The sequence below is a fragment of the Thamnophis sirtalis genome, unplaced genomic scaffold (assembly GCF_051295495.1).
Source record: "Thamnophis sirtalis isolate CommonGarterSnake01/CBP01778 unplaced genomic scaffold, rThaSir2_p1.2 scaffold_11, whole genome shotgun sequence".
In the NCBI taxonomy this organism is placed as follows: Eukaryota; Metazoa; Chordata; class Lepidosauria; order Squamata; family Natricidae; genus Thamnophis; species Thamnophis sirtalis.
The window spans coordinates 6,187,381-6,211,283 of NW_028261391.1; the positions used below are offsets into that span (position 1 = coordinate 6,187,381).

Consider the following 23,903-nt stretch of genomic DNA (forward strand, 5'->3'; position numbering starts at 1 on the left):
CAAAATCCAGTCGCCTTTTGAAGCAGCACCTTTGGGACAACCATGCCTTGGATGACTGGGAATTTCCATAGACATTTACATTCCACATTTTTGACCAACTCTCCGAATTTTGTTGGACCCTACTTGGAATTCTGAACGCACACAATTTTTTTCTTGACTATTTTATTGCCTGCTCAATGCTAGTTCAATAAGCTTGCTTCTTTTTCTTGGATGCCTGTAGCTCACTGAATTATTTATTGGTATTTAAGTATTATTTCCTAATTTTGGTGGTTTTGATCAATCCCTTCCCACCCTGCTTTTTCCTGGCTTAGATATATAACCAACCTATGCCGTAAAGATCAGAGGAGGTATTCAGACAGTTCTAACTGGTTCTGGGGAACTGGTAAATTTTGAGTAGCTCAGAGAACTGGCAAATACCACTTCTGGCTGGCCCCGCCCCATCTATTCTCTGCCTCCCAAGTCCCAGCTGATCGGCTGGGTCTTCTTTTGTTGCCCTGCCCAGGAGAATGGAGCTGGAAAGCAGGTTAGTGAGGTGAGGTGGGAATGGAGACTTTGCAGTATCCTTCCCCCGGAGTGAGGAGGAAATGGGGATTTTACAGTATCCTTTCCCTGGAGTGGAGAGGGAATGAGGATTTTGTAGTATCCTTCCCCTGGAGTGGGGAGGGAATGGAGATTTTACAGTATCCTTCCCCTGGAGTGAGGAGGAAATGGGGATATTGAAGTATCCTTCCCCTGGAGTGAGGAGGAAATGGGGATTTTGCAGTATCCTTCCCCTGGAATAGGGAGAGAATGCAGATTTTACAGTATCCTTCCCCTGGAGTGGGGAGGGAATGGAGATTTTAGAGTATCCTTGCCCTGGAATGGAGAGGGAATGAGGATTTTGCAGTATCCTTCCCCTGGAGTGGGGAGGGAATGGAGATTTTACAGTATCCTTTCCCTGGAGTGGGGAGGGAATGGGGATTTTGCAGTATCCTTTCCCTGGATTGGAGAGGGAATGAGGATTTTACAGTATCCTTCCCCTGGATTGGAGAGGGAATGAGGATTTTACAGTATCCTTTCCCTGGAGTGGGGAGGGAATGGAGATTTTACAGTATCCTTTCCCTGGAGTGGGGAGGGAATGGAGATTTTACAGTATCCTTCCCCTGGATTGGAGAGGGAATGAGGATTTTACAGTATCCTTTCCCTGGAGTGGGGAGGGAATGGAGATTTTACAGTATCCTTTCCCTGGAGTGGGGAGGGAATGGGGATTTTACAATATCCTTTTCCTGGAGTGGGGAGGGAATGCAGATTTTACAGTATCCTTCCGCTGCCAGGCCCGCCAAGCCACGTCTCCCAAGCCATGCCCACAGAACCGGTAGTAAAAAAAATCTGAATCCCACCACTGGTAAAGATCCTTTGACACATGGCTTCCTCATAAGTGCTTACTGTGTGTTGCTGTTATGAGACCTATTACACATTCCATAAAAAATAATGAGAAAGAACTGTGCTCATAAAGTGCAGAGTCCCTGAAGCTCATACAGTAAAGCTCAAAGTATGGGAAATAAATGAGATGAGCTTCTACTTTGAGTACAGGAAGAGAAATAGAGTTTAATGGTATAATGGAAACTTGGTGAATGACATCCATCAGGGATGCAGAAAGCATTTTGCTGTTCCCCAGATGGCTCTTCCCCCCCCCCCCTCTGAGAATGTCTTGATCTGCTGTTCTGGGAGTCTTTGTCATTTTCTAGAAATAAAGTGAATTAGCTTAGAGATGCTTCAGAGATAATTTGGGTTAAAAAAAACTAGAATGAATATTAGTAGGGGCCTGGTATTACTCATGCAAAGGAGGAGGGGGGAGGAAGTGAAGGAAGAGGAGGGGGAGGAGGAAGAGGAGGGGAGGAGGAGGAGGAGAAGAAGAGGAGGAGGAAGAGGAGGAGGAAGAGGAGGAAGAGAAGAAGAAGGAGGAGAAGGAGGAGGAGCATGAGAAGGAGGAGGAGGAGAGGAGGAGGAGGAAGAGGGGGAGGAGAAGGAGGAGCATGAGAAAGAGGAGGAGAAGGAGGAGGAGGAAGAGAAGAAGAGGAGGAAGAGGAGGAAGAAGAGGAGGAGGAGAAGAAGAGGAGGAGAAAGAGGAGGAAGAAGAGGAGGAGAAGGAGAAGGAGGAGGAGAAGGAGGAGCATGAGAAGGAGGAGGAGAAGGAGGAGGAGGAAGAAGAGGAGGTGGAGGAGGAGAAGGAGGAGAAGAGGAGGAGAAAGAGGAAGAAGAGGCCGGTAAGGAGAAGGAGGAGGAGAAGGAGGAGCATGAGAAGGAGGGGGAGGAGGAGGAGAAGAAGAAGAAGAGGAGGAGGAGGAGGTAGAGGAGGAGAAGAAGGAGGAGAAGAGGAGGAGAAAGAGGAAGAGGAGGAAGAGGAGGAGGAGAAGGAAAAAGAGGAGGAAAAGGAGGAGAATAAGAGGAGGAGGAGGAAGAGGAGGAGGAGGAAGAAGAAGAGCGAGAATAAAAAACTGACATGACCATTTTTCACACTAATGCCCATTTGCGGCATCCATGATTTATATTCGGGATTCTTGACCCCTGACTCCCATTTATGATCGTGTCCGGGGTCCCCTGATTCCCCTTTGCGACCTCCGTGACCAGCAAAGTTGAGGGCGAGCCAGATTCATTTAACAACCGTGTTACCCATGTAAGAACGGCAGCGATTCACTTAACGGACATGATGAGAAAAGCCGTAAAAGGGAGCAAAGGAATTTGTCACTTAGCAACATCAATGTTGGGCTCAATTGGGGGTGTCCTTGGAGGACGATTGTGGTTTTCCAAGAAAACAAAGATACGTCACTCAGCAGGATATCCACAATGAACTTAACTGACCCGGAAAGGTTTGAGAAGATACCCCAACTTGTCAGAATGCAACACTGGGAGAACTACTCATGGCCTGAAAAATTGAAACCCTGCACTATTTATTGTTGTTAGTTGTGAAGTCCTGTCCAACCCATCGCAACCCCATGGACAACGTTCATCCAGGCCTTCCAGTCCTCTACCATCCTCTGGAGTCCATTTAAGCTCACACCTACTGCTTTGGTGATCCATCCATCCATCTCATTCTCTGTCGTCCCCTTCTTCTTTTGCCCTCAGTCCTTCCCAGCATGAGGCTCTTCTCCAGGGAGTCCTTCCTTCTCATTAGGTAGTATTTGAGTTTCAGAAGATGATAGATAGATAGATACATAGATAGATACTGTAGAGAGAGAGAGAGATAGATAGATAGAGAGAGAGAGAGAGAGAGAGAGAGAGAGAGAGAGAGAGAGAGAGAGAGAGAGAGAGAGAGAGAGAGAGATGATAGATAGATGATAGATAGATAGATAGATAGATAGATAGATAGATAGATAGATAGATAGATAGATAGATAGATAGATAGATAGATAGCTTCAGTGACTCCATCCAGCCACCTCATTCTCTGTCGTCCCCTTCTTCTTTTGCCCTCAATCTTTCCCAGCATGAGGCTCTTCTCCAGGGAGTCCTTCCTTCTCCTTAGGTGGACAAAGTCTTTGAGTTTCCTCTTCAGGATCTGGCCTTCTAAAGAGCAGTCAGGGTTGATCTCCTCTAGGACTGACCGGTTGGATGGCCTTGCAGTCCAAGGGACTCAATGCAGGAGTCTTCTCCAGCACCATAGTTCAAAGGCCTCCATTCTTTGGCTCTTAGCCTTCCTTATGGTCTAAACTTCACAGCCATCCATTGCGACTGGGAAAACCAATCTATTTATTAAGCCTTCATAACGAAGCTTTCTTAGCCTCTAAAAAAAAGCAGCCACCACACCGTGGGCCCTGCTGGTTCCTAGGCTTTCATCTTGTGATCACTACTTTCCACTCTTCTCTCTGGAGGAAACATGAGGGCACAGGAAAGCAGGGAAAGCAAGAAAAACAGCAGAATCTCAAGATATCAAATGACATCGTTTTATAAACAGCTGCCAGGGCTGCAAAACACAGTTCGTTCAGCACCTCTCCCGTTAGAATAGAATAATAAGAGTTGAGAGGGACTTTGAAAGTCTTCTAGTCCAGCGGTCACCAACTGGTGTTCCGTGGACCACTGGTGGTCCGTGAGAAAATTTCGGTGGTCTGCAGAAAAATGATTTGCATTTTTTATATTGTATTAAATCCAGGGTCCTCAAACTACGGCCCCTGGGTCGGATACATGCAATGGACGCTTGTGTTGCTGCAGAGAGTCTCCCCCTTCGGGTTTTTTTGTGTGGGTCGGAGGGGTCCAGAAATTCTGACTTGGGGGTCTGCTTTAGCCTCCTGGTGGGGGGCTTTGGGTGAAGGCTGGAGGGAAGCGCCACTGGGGAGAAGAACCGGAGGGCCTCGTTCCAGTGGAGCTGCATCATGGCCTGGAACTGGCTGACCATCTCAGCCCGCTGAGCCTCCAGGTGCCGGTACCTGGCCTTGCACTCCCACAGGTCTTCCCTCTGCTTGGAAAGCCCATGCTCGTAGTCCTCAGTGAGGTGCTTCTACTGAGCTTCCTTCTCGGTCAGATCTAATTGGAACCAAGCTGTTTTGCCAACTCTTTCTCGTGGTGGCTGCTTAGCTCCAGGAACTGCTTCCTGTTGGGGCCCTAAGGAGCCCCGGGTGGGGATGCAAGAAGTGGCGAGTAGAGGCTGGTGAGGCGCCCTTGATATGAGTGACATTGAGTTGGCCACGCCCACCCATTCACCTAGTCACGCCCACCCAGGCGGTCATTAGGCAGATCATTTGAGTGGTCCGCAGGATGTAAAATTATGAATTTAATGGTCCCTGAGGTCCGAAAAGTTGGTGCCCTCTGTTCTAGTCCAACCCCTTGCTCAGGCAGAAAACCCTACGCCACTTCAGACAGTTAAAGGCAGTCCCTGACATACAACAGTTCATTTATGGATCATTCACAGTTATGACAGCACGGGGGGGTGGAAAACCCAGTTGTAAGAAGTTTTCACACTTCCATCCCATCCATGATCAACATTCAGCAACCCTGTCACTAACAACTGCAGCAATTCGCTTAAAAACGGGGCAAGGAAGGCCGTAACCTGGGGCAAAATTCCCGTAACAACTGTCTCGCTTGGCAGTAGAAATTTTGAGCTCAATCGTGGTCTTAAGTCGAGGACCACGGGTATACCTTTAGTATAGGAGAGTAGAAAGGGGCTGTGCAAATAACCTTGAGGAACAGGAAAAAGAACCATAGCCAAGTCAATGCTCAGATAAGAGAAATTTGAGTCCAAAGTGGAAGGGCAACCGGAAAAAGCATCTCAGCATGCTGACTGCGGAAATTCCGAGAGTTGAAATCCATACATCCCAAAATCGTTGAGGTTGAGAAACTCCAATCTGGTCAACCTGCCCCAAGGCTGACAGAAGAATGAATCAGGGTGTCAGGCCTAGAAGCCATCTTTTGCCTTGGACCTTCCAGCCCTCCACATTTTCTACTATGGGAAAATGGGAGGAGGGATTATATGGCGTATGGGAGACATATAGTCAAAATAACTAGGCCTCCTCCGAATTCCATCCGCCGGCCAGTGCCGACTGGTGACTAACCGGAGGAGAGCCTTCTCTGTGGCTGCTCCGACCCTCTGGAACGAACTCCCCGTGGAGATTCGCACCCTCACCACCCTCCAGGCCTTCCACAAAGCCCTTAAAACCTGGCTGTTCCGACAGGCCTGGGGCTAAAGAACCGTTGCCCCCGCCTCGAATGGTATGATGTTGTGTGTTTTTAAATCATGTATTGTTTTTGTGTTGCGTTAATTTGTCTGTATCCCCCCTTCCCTGGTTTGAGTTGTGAGCCGCCCTGAGTCCCCTTCGGGGAAAAGGGCAGCATATAAATGAAATAAACATTCATTCAAACATTCAAACATTCCTTTCCCAGAGAGTCAAGGACATTTTGCCCTGTACCTGGAGTGGTGTGACTGGGAGGTATCTCCAGTTGGGAGGGTGCCTGATTGGGCCATTTGATGGACATGTGGCTCAGGAGTGGACTTGCTGCCAGTTTTACTACCGGTTTGCAACCCACCCGCGCGTGCGTGCACTCTTCAATGCAAATTGTTCTTCACGCATGTGCAGAACAATTTACAGTGGACTAAAAACCAAAATGGCGGCAGCCCAGCGGTGGTGAGGGCACCAGTTCGGGGGCGTGGCAGGGTTGAATCACTGCTGGTTCTGTGACCCAGGCCTGAATTCCACTACTGGTTCGGCTGAACCGGGCCAAAATGGGAGCAACCCACCTCTGATGTGTGTGCTGGGCAGGGACTTGGACTTTCTTTCGGATGGGGAAAGCTGGAAGCTTTCAGATTTGGGTTTTCCCAGATGTGCCAATAGGGCATCTCTAATAAAATGGAACTTTGAGGAACTTTAAGCCTCGGAGTCTTTTCTGGAACCCTGACAGTGGGCTCCTTTGAAGGATTCTTCAACACAGGTACTCTTCAACTTACAACAGTTCATGTAGGGACCATCCGAAGTTACACTGAACAAAAAATGATCATTTTTCACATTTATAAGCCTTGCAGCATCCCATCACATGATCAAAATTCAGGTGCTTGGCAACTGACTCATCTTAATGACGGTTGCAATGCCTTGGGATCTTGGCATCCCCTTTTGCGACATTCCAACAAGGAAATCCAATAAGGGAGCCAGGTTCACTTAACAGCCGTGTTAGTAACTTAACAACCGCAGTGATTCACTTAACAACTGTGACAAGAAAGGCCTTAACATGAGCAAAAGTCACTTAACAACTGTGGCAAGAAAGGTCGTAAAAAGGTGCAAAATTCACTTAGCAACTGTCTCGCTTAGAAATGTTTTGGGCTCCGTTGTGGTTGTAAGTTGAGGACTACCTATAATTGTAAACTGAGGGTTGAACTGTGGAATCCTTGGTTCTCTCTCTGGTGGTTTTCTTGCAGACGTCTCATCAACCTACTAGATAACACCATCAGTGCTGATGTTATTAGAGGTTTAGAGGTTTAGAGGTTTATTAACATTTATAGGCCGCCCTTTTCCCCGAGGGGACCCAGGGCGGCTTACATAAAATCAAGGGAGGGATATACAAACAATAACGCAGACAAACATAGAATAAAATAATGAGCAACATTCATTCATCATTCGGGAAGGGCAATTATCTTTGTCCCCAGGCCTGACGGGCTAGCCAGTTCTTAAGGGCTATGCGGAAGGCCTGGACGGTGGTGAGAGTACGAATCTCCACGGGGAGATCGTTCCAAAGGGTCGGAGCTACTACTGAGAAGGCTCTCCTCCTTGTAATTGCCAGCCGGCACTGGCTGGCAGATGGAACTCGGAGGAGGCCCAATCTATGAGATCTAATTGGTCGCAGGGAGGTAATTGGCAGAAGGCGGTCTAGTTTGGTAATGTAACGTTTGCTGGGAATTGCCCAAGTGTCAATAGGACTCACCACCAATCGGTGCTGATGATGTTACCTAGTTTGTTAATGAAACGTCTAGAAGGAAACCACCAAGCTCAGAGAGCACCAAGGACTCCATGTGCTGGGAATTTCCCAAGTCGGTGGTGGGATGCTGCTGATTTAACAGCCGGTTCGGTCAGCATGTGTTTTGCACGCAAATGCGCTTTGCGCACCCGCACAGATCTGGAAATGGAGCACTTAGAAGCTCAGCTGCTTTCCTTCCAAGTCAGCAATGGTAAGTAAAACAGCGGGGGGGGGGGGGGGAATCAACTGTGCCATGCGATTGAGATGAGCTAGAAAGCAGGAAATAAAGGAGAGGATAGAGGAGGGGCGGGGGGGGCGGGGCCAGCTGATTGTCAGAGCCAACCGGTTCACCCAAACCAGTCCGAACCGGCTGAGTACCACCTCTGGCCCAAGTGCATTTTGTTTCAAACTAAGTTTTTTTAAATTTTTTGATACATATTTAAAATTCTTTTATAAACAGAGTGTCGTCCGGTTTCCCCCCTTTAACATTTTCACATAGAGATAATTCATTTTGCATTGTATTTCCATTTCCCGCTTTAGCCGTGTCATTTTCTTCCCATATTTTCCAACTTTTAAGTTTTACGTATATACATAACGCATGTCATTTTTTTAAAAATCCCTTTTTTAAATAAACCATGCTAAATGATGCACGAGCAACATTAAAAGGTAATAAAGGGCCAGAAAAATTGTCGAAACACAAAGAAAAAGGAGTTAGGAGTGGAACTGGCAAGGAACACAAATGAGAAGGGGAAAAAAATTAACAGTGTAGAAAAAGAAACAAAAAATAAAAACCAGTTAGACGAATCTATGGCACAGGACTTTTTCTGCCCTATGGAGCCTTCAGGGAAGCCTCCTGAAGGCTCCGGAGCGCTAAAACTGGCCCTACGAGCAAACTGGAAATACGTTCCTGAACTTCCGGTTTGCCAATAGGGCTGTTTTTTTTGCGCTCCGGAGGCTTCAGAGAAGCTCCTGAAGCCTCCGGAGGGCCTCCAGGAGGGTGGGGAAGGCTGTTTTTGCTCTTCCCAGGCTCCTATAAAGCCTCTGGAGCCTGGGGAGGGTGAAAAAAGCACGCCAAAAATAGGATGGGAGTGCTGGTCGTGTGCACATGCGCGCTGGGGTCATGCGCATAGCATTATGGGCGTGGCACGCCCGCACACGAACCCCCCTGCGCTCCCCCTACTTTTGGCACGCAAACCACAAAAGGTTGGCCATCACTGAGATAGCAATAGCAGTTAGACTTATATACCGCTTCATAGGGCTTTCAGCCCTCTCTAAGCGGTTTACAGAGTCAGCATATCGCCCCCACAGTCCGGGTCCTCATTTCACCCACCTCGGAAGGATGGAAGGCTGAGTCAACCTTGAGCCTGGTGGGATTTGAACCGCTGAACTGCAGATAACAGTCAGCCTGCAGTACTGCACCCTAACCACTGCACCACCTCGGCTCATACCCAATGCGATTGAGATTTACAGAGGCATAGATAGAGCAGAGAGGGAAAAAAGGGAAATGATATCCAGCAAAGAAATTAGCTAAAAGTAAAGAGAGAAATAGTGGGAAGCGAAAAAGAAAAACCATGGGGAGAGTTATTCCAAAATAAAATATCAAAAAGTGAAAGAAAAGATCCAGAAGAAAAGAAAGAATACATATAAAAAGAAGAAAAAGAAAAGGGGAAAAAACAGGAAGAGGGGATTAGTAAAATAAAATGAAATATGTGAATCATGGTAAAGGGAATTGGTTTATTTCTAAAGGGATAAAAAAATCTGGCACAAGTGTTAATAAGACTCAGCAGCAATCGGTGCTGATGATGTTACCTAGCTTGGTTATGAAACGTCTGTAAGGAAACACCAAGTTCAGAGAGCCCCAAGGACTCTCTACCCCCTGGGAATTGCCGGAGTGCTCAATAAGACTCCCCAGCAACCAACTATGTCTAGACAGAAGCTCTTCAAAACCTTCTATATACCCTATTTTTCAGAGTATAAGACGCACCTTTTTCCCTCAAAAAAGAGGGTGAAAATCTGGGTGCGTCTTATACACTGAATACAGCATTTTTTGCCTCCTGAACCCCCCCCCCCTTTCATCAAAACAGCCATGCATAGCCTTTAGGAGGCTTTCAGAGAGCTCCTGGGGGCTGGAGAGGGCAGAAATGAGCGAAAAATGGCTCATTTTTTGCTCAATTTTGCCCCCCCCCAGCCCCCAGGAGCACTCTATAAGCCTCCTAAAGGCTATCCATGCCCCCTTTTTTGATAAAAAAAAACGGGCTCATTTTTGCAAAAAACAGCTTTTTTCCTCCTTTTTGCTCCCCCCACCCAGGAACGTTCTACAAGCCTCCTAAGAGCTATTCATCCCCTTTTTTTGGAAAAAAAGGGGGGGTCCGTTTTTGCGAAAAATGGGTCGTTTTGGGGAGGTTTGCAGAGTGCAAAAACTTTATTTTTAATTTGCCTCTTCCAAACCTTGGTACGTCTTATACTCCGGTGCGTCTTATACTCCGAAAAATTTGGTAATTCTACCAGTCTTTTGCGATGTAAAAAAAAAAAACTGATTCAAAGGCCGCTTTATTATCTCCCTCCACCAACCTCTTCTTGACGCCGCCGTTTCTCATTTGCAGAAATGGTCGGATTGCTTTGCAGACAGAATTGGCCTTTCATGCGCGTCTCTTCTTTCAGCGCTTGGCTATTCAAAACCTGCCTCTCGCCCTTCCTCGCATGACGGCTCGTCCGTCTCCATTCATTCTTCTTCTCCTTTTCTGCCTCCCACCTGAATTTGAGAATAAGTTCTTCCCGTCCTTCTCTGCCTGGCTGTTTGCGATGCCCGCATTGGCACAGTTCACCGCCTTTAGCAATCTGGGAGGTTTTATTGGGTTGGCTCCCCATATATTTTATAAAAGAGACTTTATTATTCTTATTTATTTTCTTAGTGAATCTTCTGGGTTCTTTTAAACCGAGGCCAGCAGCTCAGTTAAAAACCCAGAAGATTCACTAAAAAAAAAATGAATAAAACTTTCAATCTCAAAGATGGAAAGAACAGTTTGTGCTGTTAATGCTGCATATCAAGTGACTTATGTTTCCTACTTTCAGGTACAGGTAGTTCTTGATTTTCGGCCATAATTGGGACTGGAACTTCTATTGCTAACCAGTCTAGCTGTTAGCTGAGTTACATTGGGTGTTATGATCTTTCTTGCCACCATGGTCAAGCAATGAACTGGCCGACAAATGGTACTCAACGCAGAGGTGAAATTCAATTTTTTTTACCCCTGGTTCTATGGGCGTGGCTTGGTGGGCGTGGTGGGGCTTGGTGGGTATACCTTGGTGGGCATGGGAGGGGATGGATACTGCAAAATCTCCATTCCGTTCCCACTCCAGAGGAAGGATACTGTAAAAACCCCATTCCCTCCCCATTCTAGCGGAAGGATACTGCAAAATCACCCATTCCCTCCCCACTCCAGGGGAAGATTACTGCAAAATCTCCATTCCCTCCCCACTCCAGAGGAAGGATACTGTAAAATCCCCATTCCCTCCCCATTCTAGGAGAAGGATACTGCAAAATCACCCATTCCCTCCCCACTCCAGGGGAAGATTACTGCAAAATCTCCATTCCCACTCTACTCCAGAGGAAGGATACTGTAAAATCCCCATTCCCTCCCCATTCTAGGGGAAGGATACTGCAAAATCCCCATTCCCTCCCCACTCCAGGGGAAGATTACTGCAAAATCTCCATTCCCACTCCACTCCAGAGGAAGGATACTGTAAAATCCCCATTCCCTCCACATTCTAGGGGAAGGATACTGCAAAATCCCCATTCCCTCCCCATTCCAGGGGAAGATTACTGCAAAATCTCCATTCCCACTCCACTCCAGAGGAAGGATACTGTAAAATCCCCATTCCCTCCACATTCTAGGGGAAGGATACTGCAAAATCCCCATTCCCTCCCCACTCCAGGGGAAGATTACTGCAAAATCTCCATTCCCACTCCACTCCAGAGGAAGGATACTGTAAAATCCCCATTCCCTCCACATTCTAGGGGAAGGATACTGCAAAATCACCCATTCCCTCCCCACTCCAGGGGAAGATTACTGCAAAATCTCCATTCCCACTCCACTCCAGAGGAAGGATACTGCAAAATCCCCATTCCCTCCACATTCTAGGGGAAGGATACTGCAAAATCCCCATTCCCTCCCCACTCCAGGGGAAGATTACTGCAAAATCTCCATTCCCACTCCACTCCAGAGGAAGGATACTGTAAAATCCCCATTCCCTCCACATTCTAGGGGAAGGATACTGCAAAATCTCCATTCCAGGGGAAGGATGCTGTAAAATCCCCATTCCCTCCTCATTCTAGGGGAAGGATACTGCAAAATCTCCATTCCCACCCCATTCTGTTGCCAGCCAGAGGTGAGATTTGCCGGTTCTCCGAACTACTTAAAATTTCCGCTACCAGTTCTCCGAACTAATCAAAATTTCCGCTCAGGTTCTCCAGAACCTGTCAGAACCTGCTGGATTTTACCCCTGACTCAATGAGTCGTCCTTATTGGGTCTAGGTCTACATGGAGAGAAGTAAGCAGGGGGTACCACCACAAGGTTCCATCTTAGGCCCAGATATCTTCAATATCTTCATAAACGACTTAGATGAGGGAATACAAGGGGAACTTACCAAATTTGCAGATGATACTAAGCTGGAAGGAATAGGTAACACCCTAGAAGATAGGCTCAAGATCCTGATGGATCTGGAGTCTGGACAGACTTGAACACTGGGGCCTATCTAACAAAGTGACATTCATGTGATCCCCTTTTGTGACTTTCTGACAAGCAAAATCAATCGGCAAGCCAGATTCACTTAGCAACCATGTTACTCCCTGAACAACTGCAGTGATCTGCACAGTAAAAAAAAAATGACAATAAAGGTTATCTTATCTTATCTTAGCCTAAACTAGCCTAGCCTACCAAGCTGAGCTAATAGTCTTTCAATAGTCAAGATGGCCTTTTGACCACTTATTTTTACTCGTTACTAATTAGAACTGCAGAACAAACAGTTGCTACCCAACCTGCCTTCCATTGAGGACCTGTACACTGCACGAGTCAAAAAGAGGGCTGTGAATAATGATAATAACGTATGTATGTATGTATGTATGTATGTATGTATGTATGTATGTATGTATGTTTTATTTGTGCTGATAAATAAATAAAGGGAGACTAGTATAGATCTATCTATCTATACTATCTATCTATCTATCTATACTAGTCTCCCTTTATTTATTTATCAGCACAAATAAAACACAAATATAACAAAGGCAACAGTAAAAATATTGGGTTTCTGTCGTGATGGACTCTTGTGACGAGCCGATTGACAGATGATGGAAGCAGTTAGCTTCCTCCCATAATTGGGGCTTACCAGGGGTTGTGACACTAAATATGTATGTATGTATGTATGTATGTATGTATGTATGTATGTATGTATGTATGTAGTGTCACAACCCCTGGTATGCCCAAATATGGGAGGAGGCATACTGCTTCCTTTCTCTGTCTATCGGCTCATCACAAGAGACCATCCAGACAGAAAGCCAATATTTTTACTGTTGCCTTTGTTACATTTGTGTTGTATTTGTGCTGATAAATAAATAAAGGGATCTATACTAGTCACCCTTTATTTATTTATCAGCACAAATACAACACACACACACACACACATATATATAAATATATGTATGGGTACAATATAAGGAAATGAGATGTAAATTGTAAACAATGATTTGGAAAGAAAGATAGAAAACTTTGTTATTAAATATTATGGATGTTTAGCTAGAATAGGACATAAGGATTTAGTGTCATTGGAGGATTTTAGAAATAGTAAATGAAATACCAGTATGTGGTTACGTATTAAACCTTGGTATATTTTATGATGAAGGACGTTTAAACAATTATAGTCAAATGAAAAGGGCGGTGTGATGATGGCAACATGTATAAATATCTGAGTTAAAATACTTGAGTTAATATGAATTATGCTTGATGACTGTGGAAGAGATGCACGAAAGTCTTTTGTAACCAACTGATACACATTCTACAGTATGTAAAAAAAGGAAGATTTTATGTGCTGTGTTTGTTTTGAAAATTAAAAATTAAAAAAAACTTTAAAAAAAAAAGAGGACTGTGAAAATATTTTCGCATCCTGGACATCAATCGTTTCAACTCCTACCCTCAAAACGACGCTGTAGGGCACTGCACACCAGAACAATTAGACACAAGAACAGTTTCCCCCCAAAAAAACAAATAATCCCTTCAACACCATCAAGTTATTTACCAGAACAACTAAACACGTTGTTTCCCGAAGTGCCATCACTCTGCTAAACAAATAATTCCCTCACCACTGTCAAGCCATTCGCCAGATCTCGCTGCTTTAGCAGAGTAAGGAAGATACTCAGAGAGGATTCACACCCTGGTCAGTGTCCCTTTGCACTTCTACCATCGGGCAGAAGACCTCAAAGTATAGCCAGCCGAACAAATAAGTTTAAAGATAGTTTCTATCCTTGGACTGTGAGACTTTTAAATACAACCACAATCACGCCATGCACACGCTAGTTTTCTTTTTCTTCCTTTTTTCGTTTGTGCTATAATTTTGCACCAGTGAGGTTAAAACCAATTTCGTTGTACAATGACAATAAAGATTATACTTATACTTAAAGCTGCATTACTATTTCTATTACACTTTTCATCGTTCCTATCACCCATCTCCTCCCACTTATGCCTGCAGGACTGTAACTTTGTTGCTTGTATCCTTACGATTTATATTGTTTCCTGATTGCTTATTTGTACCATATGACTATCCTTAAGTGTTGTACCTTATGATTCTTGACTAATGTATCTTGTCTTTTTATGAGAGTATTTGCACCAAAGACAAATTCCTTGTGTGTCCAATCACACTCAGTCAATAAAGAATTCTATTCTATTCTATTCTATTCTATTCTATTCTTCTTTATGTACACTGAGAGCATCTGCACCAAAGACAAATTCCTTGTGTGTCCAATCACACTTGGCCAATACAGAACTCTATTCTATTCTATTCTATTCTATTCTATTCTATTCTATTCTATTCTATCTAATTCCTCTGGACACCTTCTAAGGAAGTTCTCATCCTTCTTAAAATGTTATTTTCATTGCTGCCTATGAACCCATGTTGATGGGTTTCCTGCTTGATCCCGCCTTTGTTGAAAAGCCACAATTTACAAAAGTTCCAAATGAACTGATGCTTGCACCATTTAAGCCCATGCAATGGCGACAAAGCAGGCTGGGATAAATATCCTTACTGATAAGTCATTGGGGAGGGAGGAATCAAGGTCACTTTTCCATGAGATAGGAGGCAACCACATAAATTTGATGAAGAAATAAATCAATACACTTGGAAGGCGACATATGAGCCTACCACTAGAAGGACCCGACAATGGGATTAGCTGAAATCTTGAAATGGATCCTCCTATAGGATATCATAGAACAGAATTCTTTATTGGCCAAGTGTGATTGGACACATAAGGAATTTGTCTTTGGTGGATGTGCTCTCAGGGTACATAAGGAGAATAAAATACATTCATCAAGAATAAAAAGATACAACACAGTGATATTAGTGAATGGTCACCTGGCTGGGACATTCAGAAAACTACTGGAATAATAGAATAGAATAGAATAGAATAGAATAGAATAGAATAGAATAGGGGTGGGGTGGGGGTGGAGGTAGGGATAGGGGTAGGGGTAGGGATAGGGATAGGGATAGGGATAGGGATAGAATGGAATGGAATAGGAATAGGAATAGCAAAGCAATAGCAATAGCAATAGCAATAGCAATAGCAATAGCAATAGCAATAGCAATAGCAATAGCAATAGCAATAGCAATAGCAATAGCAATAGCAATAGAATAGAATAGAATAGAATAGAATCAAATAGAATCTTTATTGGCCAAGTGTGACTGAACACACAAGGAATTTGTCTTTGGTGGATGTGCTCTCAGTGTACATAAGGAGAATAAAATACATTTATCAAAAATAAAAAGATACAACACTTAGTGATATTAATGAATGGTCACCTAGATGGGACATTCAGAAAACTACTAGAATAATAGAGTAGAGTAGAATAGAGTAGAGTAGAGTAGAGTAGAGTAGAGTAGAGTAGAGTAGAGTAGAGTAGAGTAGAGTAGAGTAGAGTAGAGTAGAGTAGAGTAGAGTAGAGAAATAGAAATAGAAATAGAAATAGAAATAGAGTAGAGTAGAAAAAGAAATAGAATAGAGTAGAATAGAGAAAAGAAATAGAGTAGAGTAGAGTAGAGAAATAGAGTAGAGTTGAATAGAATGTAGAATAGTATAGAATAGAATAGAATAGAATAGAATAGAATAGAATAGAATAATAACTACTGAATCAGACTCCTGATGAAGAACACATAACACCTCTTCCCTGCACACCCTCTTCTTGTATATCTTCCACCCTAGTTTTCAGCATTGGGTTGATCACAGTAACCTGGCTGGACTACAAGGAGATCAAATCTGTCAATCTTAAAGGCAAGCAGTCCTGACTGTTCTTCAGAAGGACAGATCCTGAATCTGAAGCTCAAATCCTTTGGTCCCCTAATGAGAAGAGACGACTCACTGGAGAAGACTCCGATGTTGGGAAAGGTGGGAGGCAAAAGGGGAAGAAAGGGGACGGCAGAAGGTGAGACGGTTAGATGGTCTCGTGGATGCAATGAATGTGAACACAAACACAACTTAGCAACTGAATGACAACACAACAACAACCCGGAAACCAAGCCCACTGAGTTAGTTAAGAGGCCAGGGTCTGTTTAAGCGTAAGGAAAAGAAGAGTTAGGCAAGATATGAGAAAGGTGGAATGAATAGGAAGGAACCCATGGACTGAAACTTTAAAAAAAAAGAAAAGATCCAGCTTGATTAGGAAGAATTTTCGGATGGCAGAAGATGGTAAGACATGGACCAGTCTTCCTAGAATTAGGACTAGGAGATCAACACTGACTGCTCTTTAGAAGGTCAGATCCTGAAGCTGAAACTCAAATACTTCGGCTGTATTCCCCAACTGGGGGTCCTCAGGATTAATTAATTGAGAAATTGCTCCTCTGCCAACCCCAATCATCCTCAAAGAGAAGATGGTGTCTGAGGATAATAGGAGTTGGAGTCCATCTATTCTCTGATGGTGCCGTGTTGGGGAAGGATGGTCCATTTGCTACCATATCTGGTTCCAATGTCCAGCATGGCGGTGACACATAGCCCACATTTTAGAAAAACACCAAAAAGTATTAGTTGTTCAATTGATTTACCACTTTAAGCTTGAGTAAGCTGAATAAGGCTGAGCACCAAAGAATGGAGGCCTTTGAACTCTGGTGCTGGAGAAGACTCCTGCCAGTCCCTTGGACTGCAAGGCCATCCAACCGGTCAGTCCTGGAGGAGATCAACCCTGAACTGCTCTTCAGAAGGCCAGATCCTGAGGATGGAACTCAAATACTTTGGCCACCTAATGAGAAGGAAGGACTCCCTGGAGAAGAGTCTCATGCTGGGAAAGACGGCGGGCAAAAGACGAAGGGGACGACAGAGAATGAGGTGGATGGATGGAGTCACCGAAGCAGTAGGCAAGAGCTTAAATGGACTCCAGAGGATGGTAGAGGACAGGAAGGCCTGGAGGAACGTTGTCCATGGGGTTGCAATAGGTTGGACACGACTTCGCAACTAACAACAACAATAAATAGTGCATGGCTTCAGGTTTTCAGGCCAAGAGTAGATCCAGCAACCTCATTGCTGGTGGTTTTCATATGGGCACTGCCAGGGGAGGGGTACCTACCTGGTAGGATGGTTAAGTGTCTTCCCCCCACTGAACAACTATTGAGGGCAGTTCCTCTCTACAATCTCTTCTAATTCTCTCTAAGTTTTGATGAAAGCAAGTCACAAGTTTAGGGCGAAGGAAGTCTTCCTCCAGAACGTAACCAAGGATTCCAACAAACACCTCTAGGTCCGCATCGAACTCAGGTTTCAACTTTTATCCAGAGCCCACCAGCTTTCGAAAGTTCGGGGCAGACCAGCTTAGATTGCCCAATTAGCCCCGTGCCACCTCTGAATCCTCACCCAACCTTAATGCCACAAGAGGTCTTATTCATAATGATCCATTGTCATGGACTTTTGGGAGTGTGGCCACCACAAGGGATGGAAGGCTAGCAAGGCTAGGAGGCATCAGAACGGAAGGCTAGGATGAGGGACGTCTATGGGGACGTCTACATTTGGATGTTTGACAACTCACATTTATGACGGAGGCAGTGTCCTGGGGTCGTGTGGTCCCCTTCTGCGACCTTCTGGCAAGCCAAGTCCAAGGGGAAGCCAGGTTCCCTTAACTTCCGTATTACTAAATGTCCATGGAGAGTCTCGGTCATCATGGTTGTTCCAAAGGTGCTTTCTCCCCTCCCCCCCCCACCAAGAGGTAGCTGGATTTTCTGTTTTTTTTCTTTGAAGACTTTTCGCTTCTCCTCCAAGAAGCTTCTTCTGCTCTGACTGGACGGTGTGGAACAGAAACGTTTATATTCCTTGCAAATGACCAGCTGTCGGCAAGGAATATAAAACCCTTCCATTCCCCACCATCCAGTCAGAGCTGAAGAAGCTCCTTGGAGGAGAAGTGAAACCTCTTCCCAAGAAAAACCAAAAAGGCCAGTTGCCTCTTGGGGGGTGGGGGGGAAAGCACCTTTGGGAGAAACAGATGAGGGCACCTGATCCTCAACTATGCCCCCCCCCCCCGGTGTCCCGGCATCCATCCCAAGGAAAGACTCCAACTGGCTGGAAAAAAGGGTCCATGCTCCACAGCCCCTGCAATCTGGGGGGCACACGGGTGTCTCCGCGTTCAAGACCAATCTTGACCCTTAAGTTCCCCCAACGTAGTGCCCGGACACGTGTGGGTGAGTGAGTGGGTGCGCGGGTGAGTGTGTAAGTGAGTGGGAAGGAGTGGGTGGATGAGTGGGCAAGTGGGTGAGTTGGTGGGTGAGAAGTTGGGTGGGTAAGTGGGTGAGTGAGAAGTTGGGTGGGTGAGTGAGTGGGTAAGTGGGTGGGTGCGAGGGTGGGTGAGTGGGTGGATGGTGAGTGGGTAAATCGGTGGATGGGAGAGTGGGTGCGAGGGTGGGTGAGTTGGTGGGTGAGAGGTTGGGTAGGTACATGAGTGGGTTGGTGAGTGGGTGGGTAAGTGGGTGAGAGGGTGGGTACGAGGGTGGGTGACTGGGTGAGTGGGTGTGAGTGAGTGGGAGGTTGGGTGGGTGAGTGAGTTGGTAAGTGGGTGAGTGGGAGGGTAAGTGAGTGGGTGAGATGGTGGGTGGGTACGAGGGTGGGTGAGTGGGTGGGTGGTGAGTGGGTAAATCAGTGGATGAGAGAGTGGGTGGGTGCGAGGGTGGGTGAGTGGGTAAGAGGGTGAGTTGGTGGGTGAGAGATTGGGTAGGTAAGTGGGTGAGTTGATGAGTGGGTGGGTAAGTGGGTGAGAGGGTGGGTACGAGGGTGGGTGAGTGGGTAAGTGAGTGAGTAGGTGGGTGGGTGGGTGGATGGTTGAGAGGGTGGGTGGGTGAGTGGGAAAGTGGATGGGTGGGCGAGGGATAAAAGTTGCGGGCATGGCGTTCCTCTTCCCCCAACCCAAAAAAAAGCCTCCCCGCCTTTTGGACCGGCCGGTTTCTTTGCCCGGCCCGCTTCAGCCCGGCCCTCGGCTGCGCTGCGCTTTTTGCAAAACAAGCCCGCCCTGGGCCGAAAGCGGGCGAGCGGGCGAGCGGGCGGGCATCCGCCGTTGCTTACTCACGTTGCTGCCGAGCTCCTGGAGAGCCACGCTCATGCTGGCGATCCGGAGGGAGAAGAGGGAAGCCGGCGGCCGCTGCTTCCTAGCGCGCGAGCCAGCCGGGGGCGAGCCGGGCAGGGGCGGCGTCCGGCGCTCGGGCCATGCGGGGCCGCTCCGCCAGGGGGCCCGCGGACCGGCAGCCCGGCCTCTGCCGTCCTTCTCCGGAGAGCGCCTCTGACGATGGGCCGGGGAGGGCAAGGTTGGCGCGCTCCCAGCCGCGCCCTGCGGTGCCTCCGCCGCCTCGGCTCCGCTGCAGCCCGGACGAGGCAAGGAACTGCGGGGAGCCTCCCGCGCCTTCCTCCTACCCCACCGCCGCCGCCGCCGTCGCCACCGCCACCCCGGCCTTCGCCCACCTCCTTGGCCGCTCTAGCTTGCCTTGCCGGGGAATGGCCGTCTTCTTAGCGCGAGAGCGCCGGCTCAAGTTTCAAGTCCTCATGGGTGCGGAGGAGCCGCGCGATCCTTCCCCTCCCCTCCTCCCCTCCCTAACCCGCCGACCCCCTTCGTTGCGATTCGAGGACTGGGGTTGAGGATGAATCGTAGGGCGAGTGGCACCGGCATCCGTCCTCTTTTGCCACCTTATGGTAGGATTGACCATCTCAAGTTTCATGTCCTCATGAGAGCGGAACAGCCGTGCGCTTCTTCTTCTCTCTCCCCCCCCCCCCGACCCCAACAAATCCCCTCCTTGCGATTGATGGCTGGTGCTGAGGGATGCTTTTTTGAATGGTAGGGCAAGTGGCCCTCTTGCCACCTTATTTTAGGATTTATCATCTCAGGTTTCAAGTCCTCAGGGTGCTGAAATGCGCTCGTTCCCCCCTCTCCTCAAACCCCCACCTTGTGATTCGGTGGCTGAGGATGAGGATGAATTGTAGGGCATCCCGGCCCCTCTTGCCACCTTATTTTAGGATTTATCATCTCGAGCTGAGATTTATCATCTCAAGTTTCTAGTTCTCAGGAGTTGTGAACCTTAACCCTAACCTCCCACCTCAAACCCTCTCCGTGCGATTTGGTGGCTGGAGCTGAGGATGCTTTTGAATTGTAGGGCAGGTGGCACTGGCGTCCTTCCCCTCTTGCCACCTTATTTTATGATTTATCATCTCAAGTTTCAAGTCCTCATGAGAGCAGAACAGCCATGTGCTCCTTCCCCTTCCCCCCCCAAAATCCCCTCCTTGTGCTTGATGGCTGGGACTGAGGATGCTTTTGAATTGTAGGGCGTCTTGCCCCTCTTACCACCTTATGATTTATCAACTCAAGTTTCAAGCCCTCAAGAGTTCTGCAGGTTTGTTCCCCTCCTTCCTTACCTTCACCCCTGCCAACCCAACCCCCCTTCGTTTTTGATGGGTGGCTTGGGGTTGAGGATGGTTTTAAATTGTAGGGCGGGCATCCTGCCCTTCTTACCACCTTATGGCTTTAAGGTTTATCATCTCCAAGCTGAGATTTACCCTCTCAAGTTTCAAGTCCTCATGGGTGCGGAACAGCCGCATAATCACCCCCTCGGTCAACCCAAATCCCTCGCTTGTGATTGCTGTCTGGGGCGGAACATGCTTGAATCGTATGGAGGGTGGTATATCTTGCCCTTCTTGCCACCTTTTTTTCTTTTTTTAATTAAATTTTTTATTTTATTTTAATATAAAACAATCCATTTTCCACTAGTGTGTCATCTGGGTTCAAGTATATTTTGTGCCAACAATTGAAATTCACAATCATATTCATTCTTTCATCTATTCTTACCATAATTACCAATACTTTAAATGTCTAATACTATATAACAGTCCTCTTCATAACTTATTTAACTCTGTTAATTATATTAACAATTAGTACATTTTCTGTACAGAATCTTACCAGAAACTTACAGTAAAGAAAATGTATATTTTGATTATCCGTGTTATAACAGCAGCTGGGATTGTATTCGCACAAAACTGGAAAGGTGAAGAGATTCCCTAGAGAGGAGTATGTAATTAGAAAACTACGAGAATGTGCAGAAATGAATAGATTAACACTGGCAATTAAAGAGAAAGAACAAGCTGATGATTATATAATTTGGGAATCATTTTATCGATAGTAAGGAGAATAGATACAAGAATTAGCCATCTTATTTTTCTGATTTAGCTTTGGTGTAAGGAACTTCTCATTCGGATTCTCCCGTTTTCCCCTTCTACAGTCACAATGCAGCTGTGCCCCTCTGTGCACTTCATATAGGTAGTCCTCGACTTACAACAGCAACTGAGCCCAAATTTTCTTTTGCTAAGCAAGACGGCGAATTTGTTCTACAGCCTATCTTGCCACAGCTGTTAAGTGAAACACGGCAGTTGTTCAATGAGCAACATGGTTGTTGAGTGGCTCTGTCTTCGCCATTGATGTTGCTTGCCTAAAGGTTGCAGAAAGGGGATTCCGGGACTCTGGGACACTGCAACGGTCATAAATATGAACTGGTTGCCAACATCCAAATTTTGATCACATCCAAAGGGTTGTTAATCTCCATTCCCCATGAGCTTTGCTTGTCAGCCGAGGTGGCACAGTGGTTAGGGTGCAGTACTGCAGGCCACTTCAGCTGACTGTGACCTGCAGTTCAGCGGTTCTAATCTCACCGGCTCAAGGTTGACTCAGCCTTCCATCCTTCCGAGGTGGGTGAAAGGAGGACCCAGACTGTGGGGGCGATAGGCTGACTCTGTAAACCGCTTAGAGAGGGCTGAAAGCCCTATGAAGCGGTATATAAGTCTAACTGCTATTGCTATTGTCAGAAAGCTACAAAGAGTGATCACACCTGGCCCCAGAACACTGCGACGGTTATAAACATGAATCAGTTGCCAAGCATCTGAATGTTGATATACGGGACCAAGGAGATGCTGCAATGGTCGTATGTGTGAAACACGTCATCAGTCACTTCTTTTCAGTGCCTTTGTTACTTCGAAAACTCACTAAAACGAAAGGTTGTGAATTGAGGACCACCTGCAGTGTGTAGCACATTCACTTTGCATTGAAAGCAGTAACAGCAACAGAGTTGGAAGAGACCTTAGAGGTCATCTAGCCCAGCCCCCCTGCTCATGCAGGAGACCTATACTATTTCTGACAAATGGCTGTCCAGTCTCTTCTTGAAAGCCTCCAGTGATGGGGCATCCACAACCTCCGAAGGCTATCGGTTCTCTGATTGATTGTCCTCACTTTTAGGAAATTTCTCCTTAGCTTTATGTTACTTCCTCGAGCAGTTTCCATCCATTATTTCTTGTCCTGCCTTCAGGTGCTTTGGAAAATAAGTTGGCCCCCTCTCCCTTGTGGCAGCCTTTCAAGTATTAGAAGACAGCTATCATGTCACCCCTGGTCCTTCTTTTCACTTGTGGCCCAGCAGGAGCCGTTGGAGCTGCCGATGGACTCCAATAGCGAGAACCCCTATGAGTCTGCTCTGGAAGATGTGGAGGATCCTGGACAGGGTTCAGACTCAGAGCAGGGACCAGAGAGGCTGGTTGGCCACCAGGAGGCGCCTGAGGCATGGAGCAGTGGGGAAGATCAAAGGGAGTTTGTCCCTGACGCCAGGCAACTTAGGGAGGAGAAACGGAGGCAGCAGTTACGGAGACAGACTCATAAGAGATAATCAAGCCAAGGTGGTTGTGGCTTGGCCCCTCCCAAGAGAGTATATAAGAAGAGACTTTGGGAGGAATCCTTTTGCAGGACACAACCATTTGTAATAATCTGGAGAACTCCTTGTCTGATCTGCCTTGTGTTCCTGTGTCTGTTGGAGTCTGGGTTGCTGCCAACTTCTTGCCAGTGAGTGTTTGGGCTTTCAGCCAACAGGATTATAATTGCTGTGAATAAAGAGTGGCAAACAGCTAAGCCTGCGTCTGCGTTCATTACCGGACGGAGGGGGGCCAGAACAACTAGGTAAACCCAGTTCTTTTGTATGTTATAGCTTCTAGGCCCCTAATCATTTTTGTTGCTCTTCTCTGAACTTTTTCCAAAATGTCAACATCTTTTTTGTATTGGAGTGACCAAAACTAGATGCAGTATTCCAAGTCTGGTTTTAGTAGGGCTTTATAAAGAGGTACATTTTTTTTTATAAAGCAGAGACATCACCCTGCCAACAAAAGTGCCTATAGTCAAGGCTATGGTTTTCCCGGTTGCAATGGATGTGTCAGCGTTCCAAATATCATGCAGAATTAAATCAGAGTCCAAGGCAGAGCTATCCTTCAAGTTCCAATTTAATAAGACAGACATGTTGGCACAACTGTGGAATCCCAAATCTAAAAGCTTCCTGGGATTCCACCCAGTTGAAACTTCATGATCTTATCTCCACACCCATAAATCCATCACATGGTCCAATCTTCTTCGGCCACGCTGGCATCTCCACTCAGCTGGTTCCGGTCAGGTGCAGAGGTGTGGAGACAAAAGATGACCTTGGGCTTCTAGAAAGGAATGAGAACAACACATTCCACAATTCTACTCCTTTCTATTCCCCCTCCCAATTACTACACTAATGATACAGCATAATGAAATAATAGAGAGAATGGCAGGCCAAAGATCCTAAAAAGGAATATAACTGCAGGCCTGACAGGATGGCTGTGAAAGTTGGACCATAAGAAAGGCTGAGTGCCAAAGAATGGAGGCCCTTGAACTCTGGTGCTGGAGAAGACTCCTGCGAGTCCCTTGGACTGCAAGGCCATCCAACCGGT

At 46.5% G+C, this 23,903-nt stretch overlaps 1 protein-coding gene across 1 annotated transcript in view; it reads right to left on the minus strand.

The window, feature by feature from the left end:
- ECE2 (endothelin converting enzyme 2) overlaps positions 1-19,570 on the minus strand; it is an 83,592-nt gene extending 64,022 nt beyond the window's left edge. The window contains exon 1 of the mRNA XM_087725125.1: positions 19,207-19,570. Within this exon, the coding sequence (XP_087581251.1) occupies positions 19,207-19,239 (33 nt within the window). The 5' untranslated portion in view covers positions 19,240-19,570. The remainder of the gene's footprint in view (positions 1-19,206) is intronic.
- Positions 19,571-23,903: the final 4,333 nt, after the last annotated feature.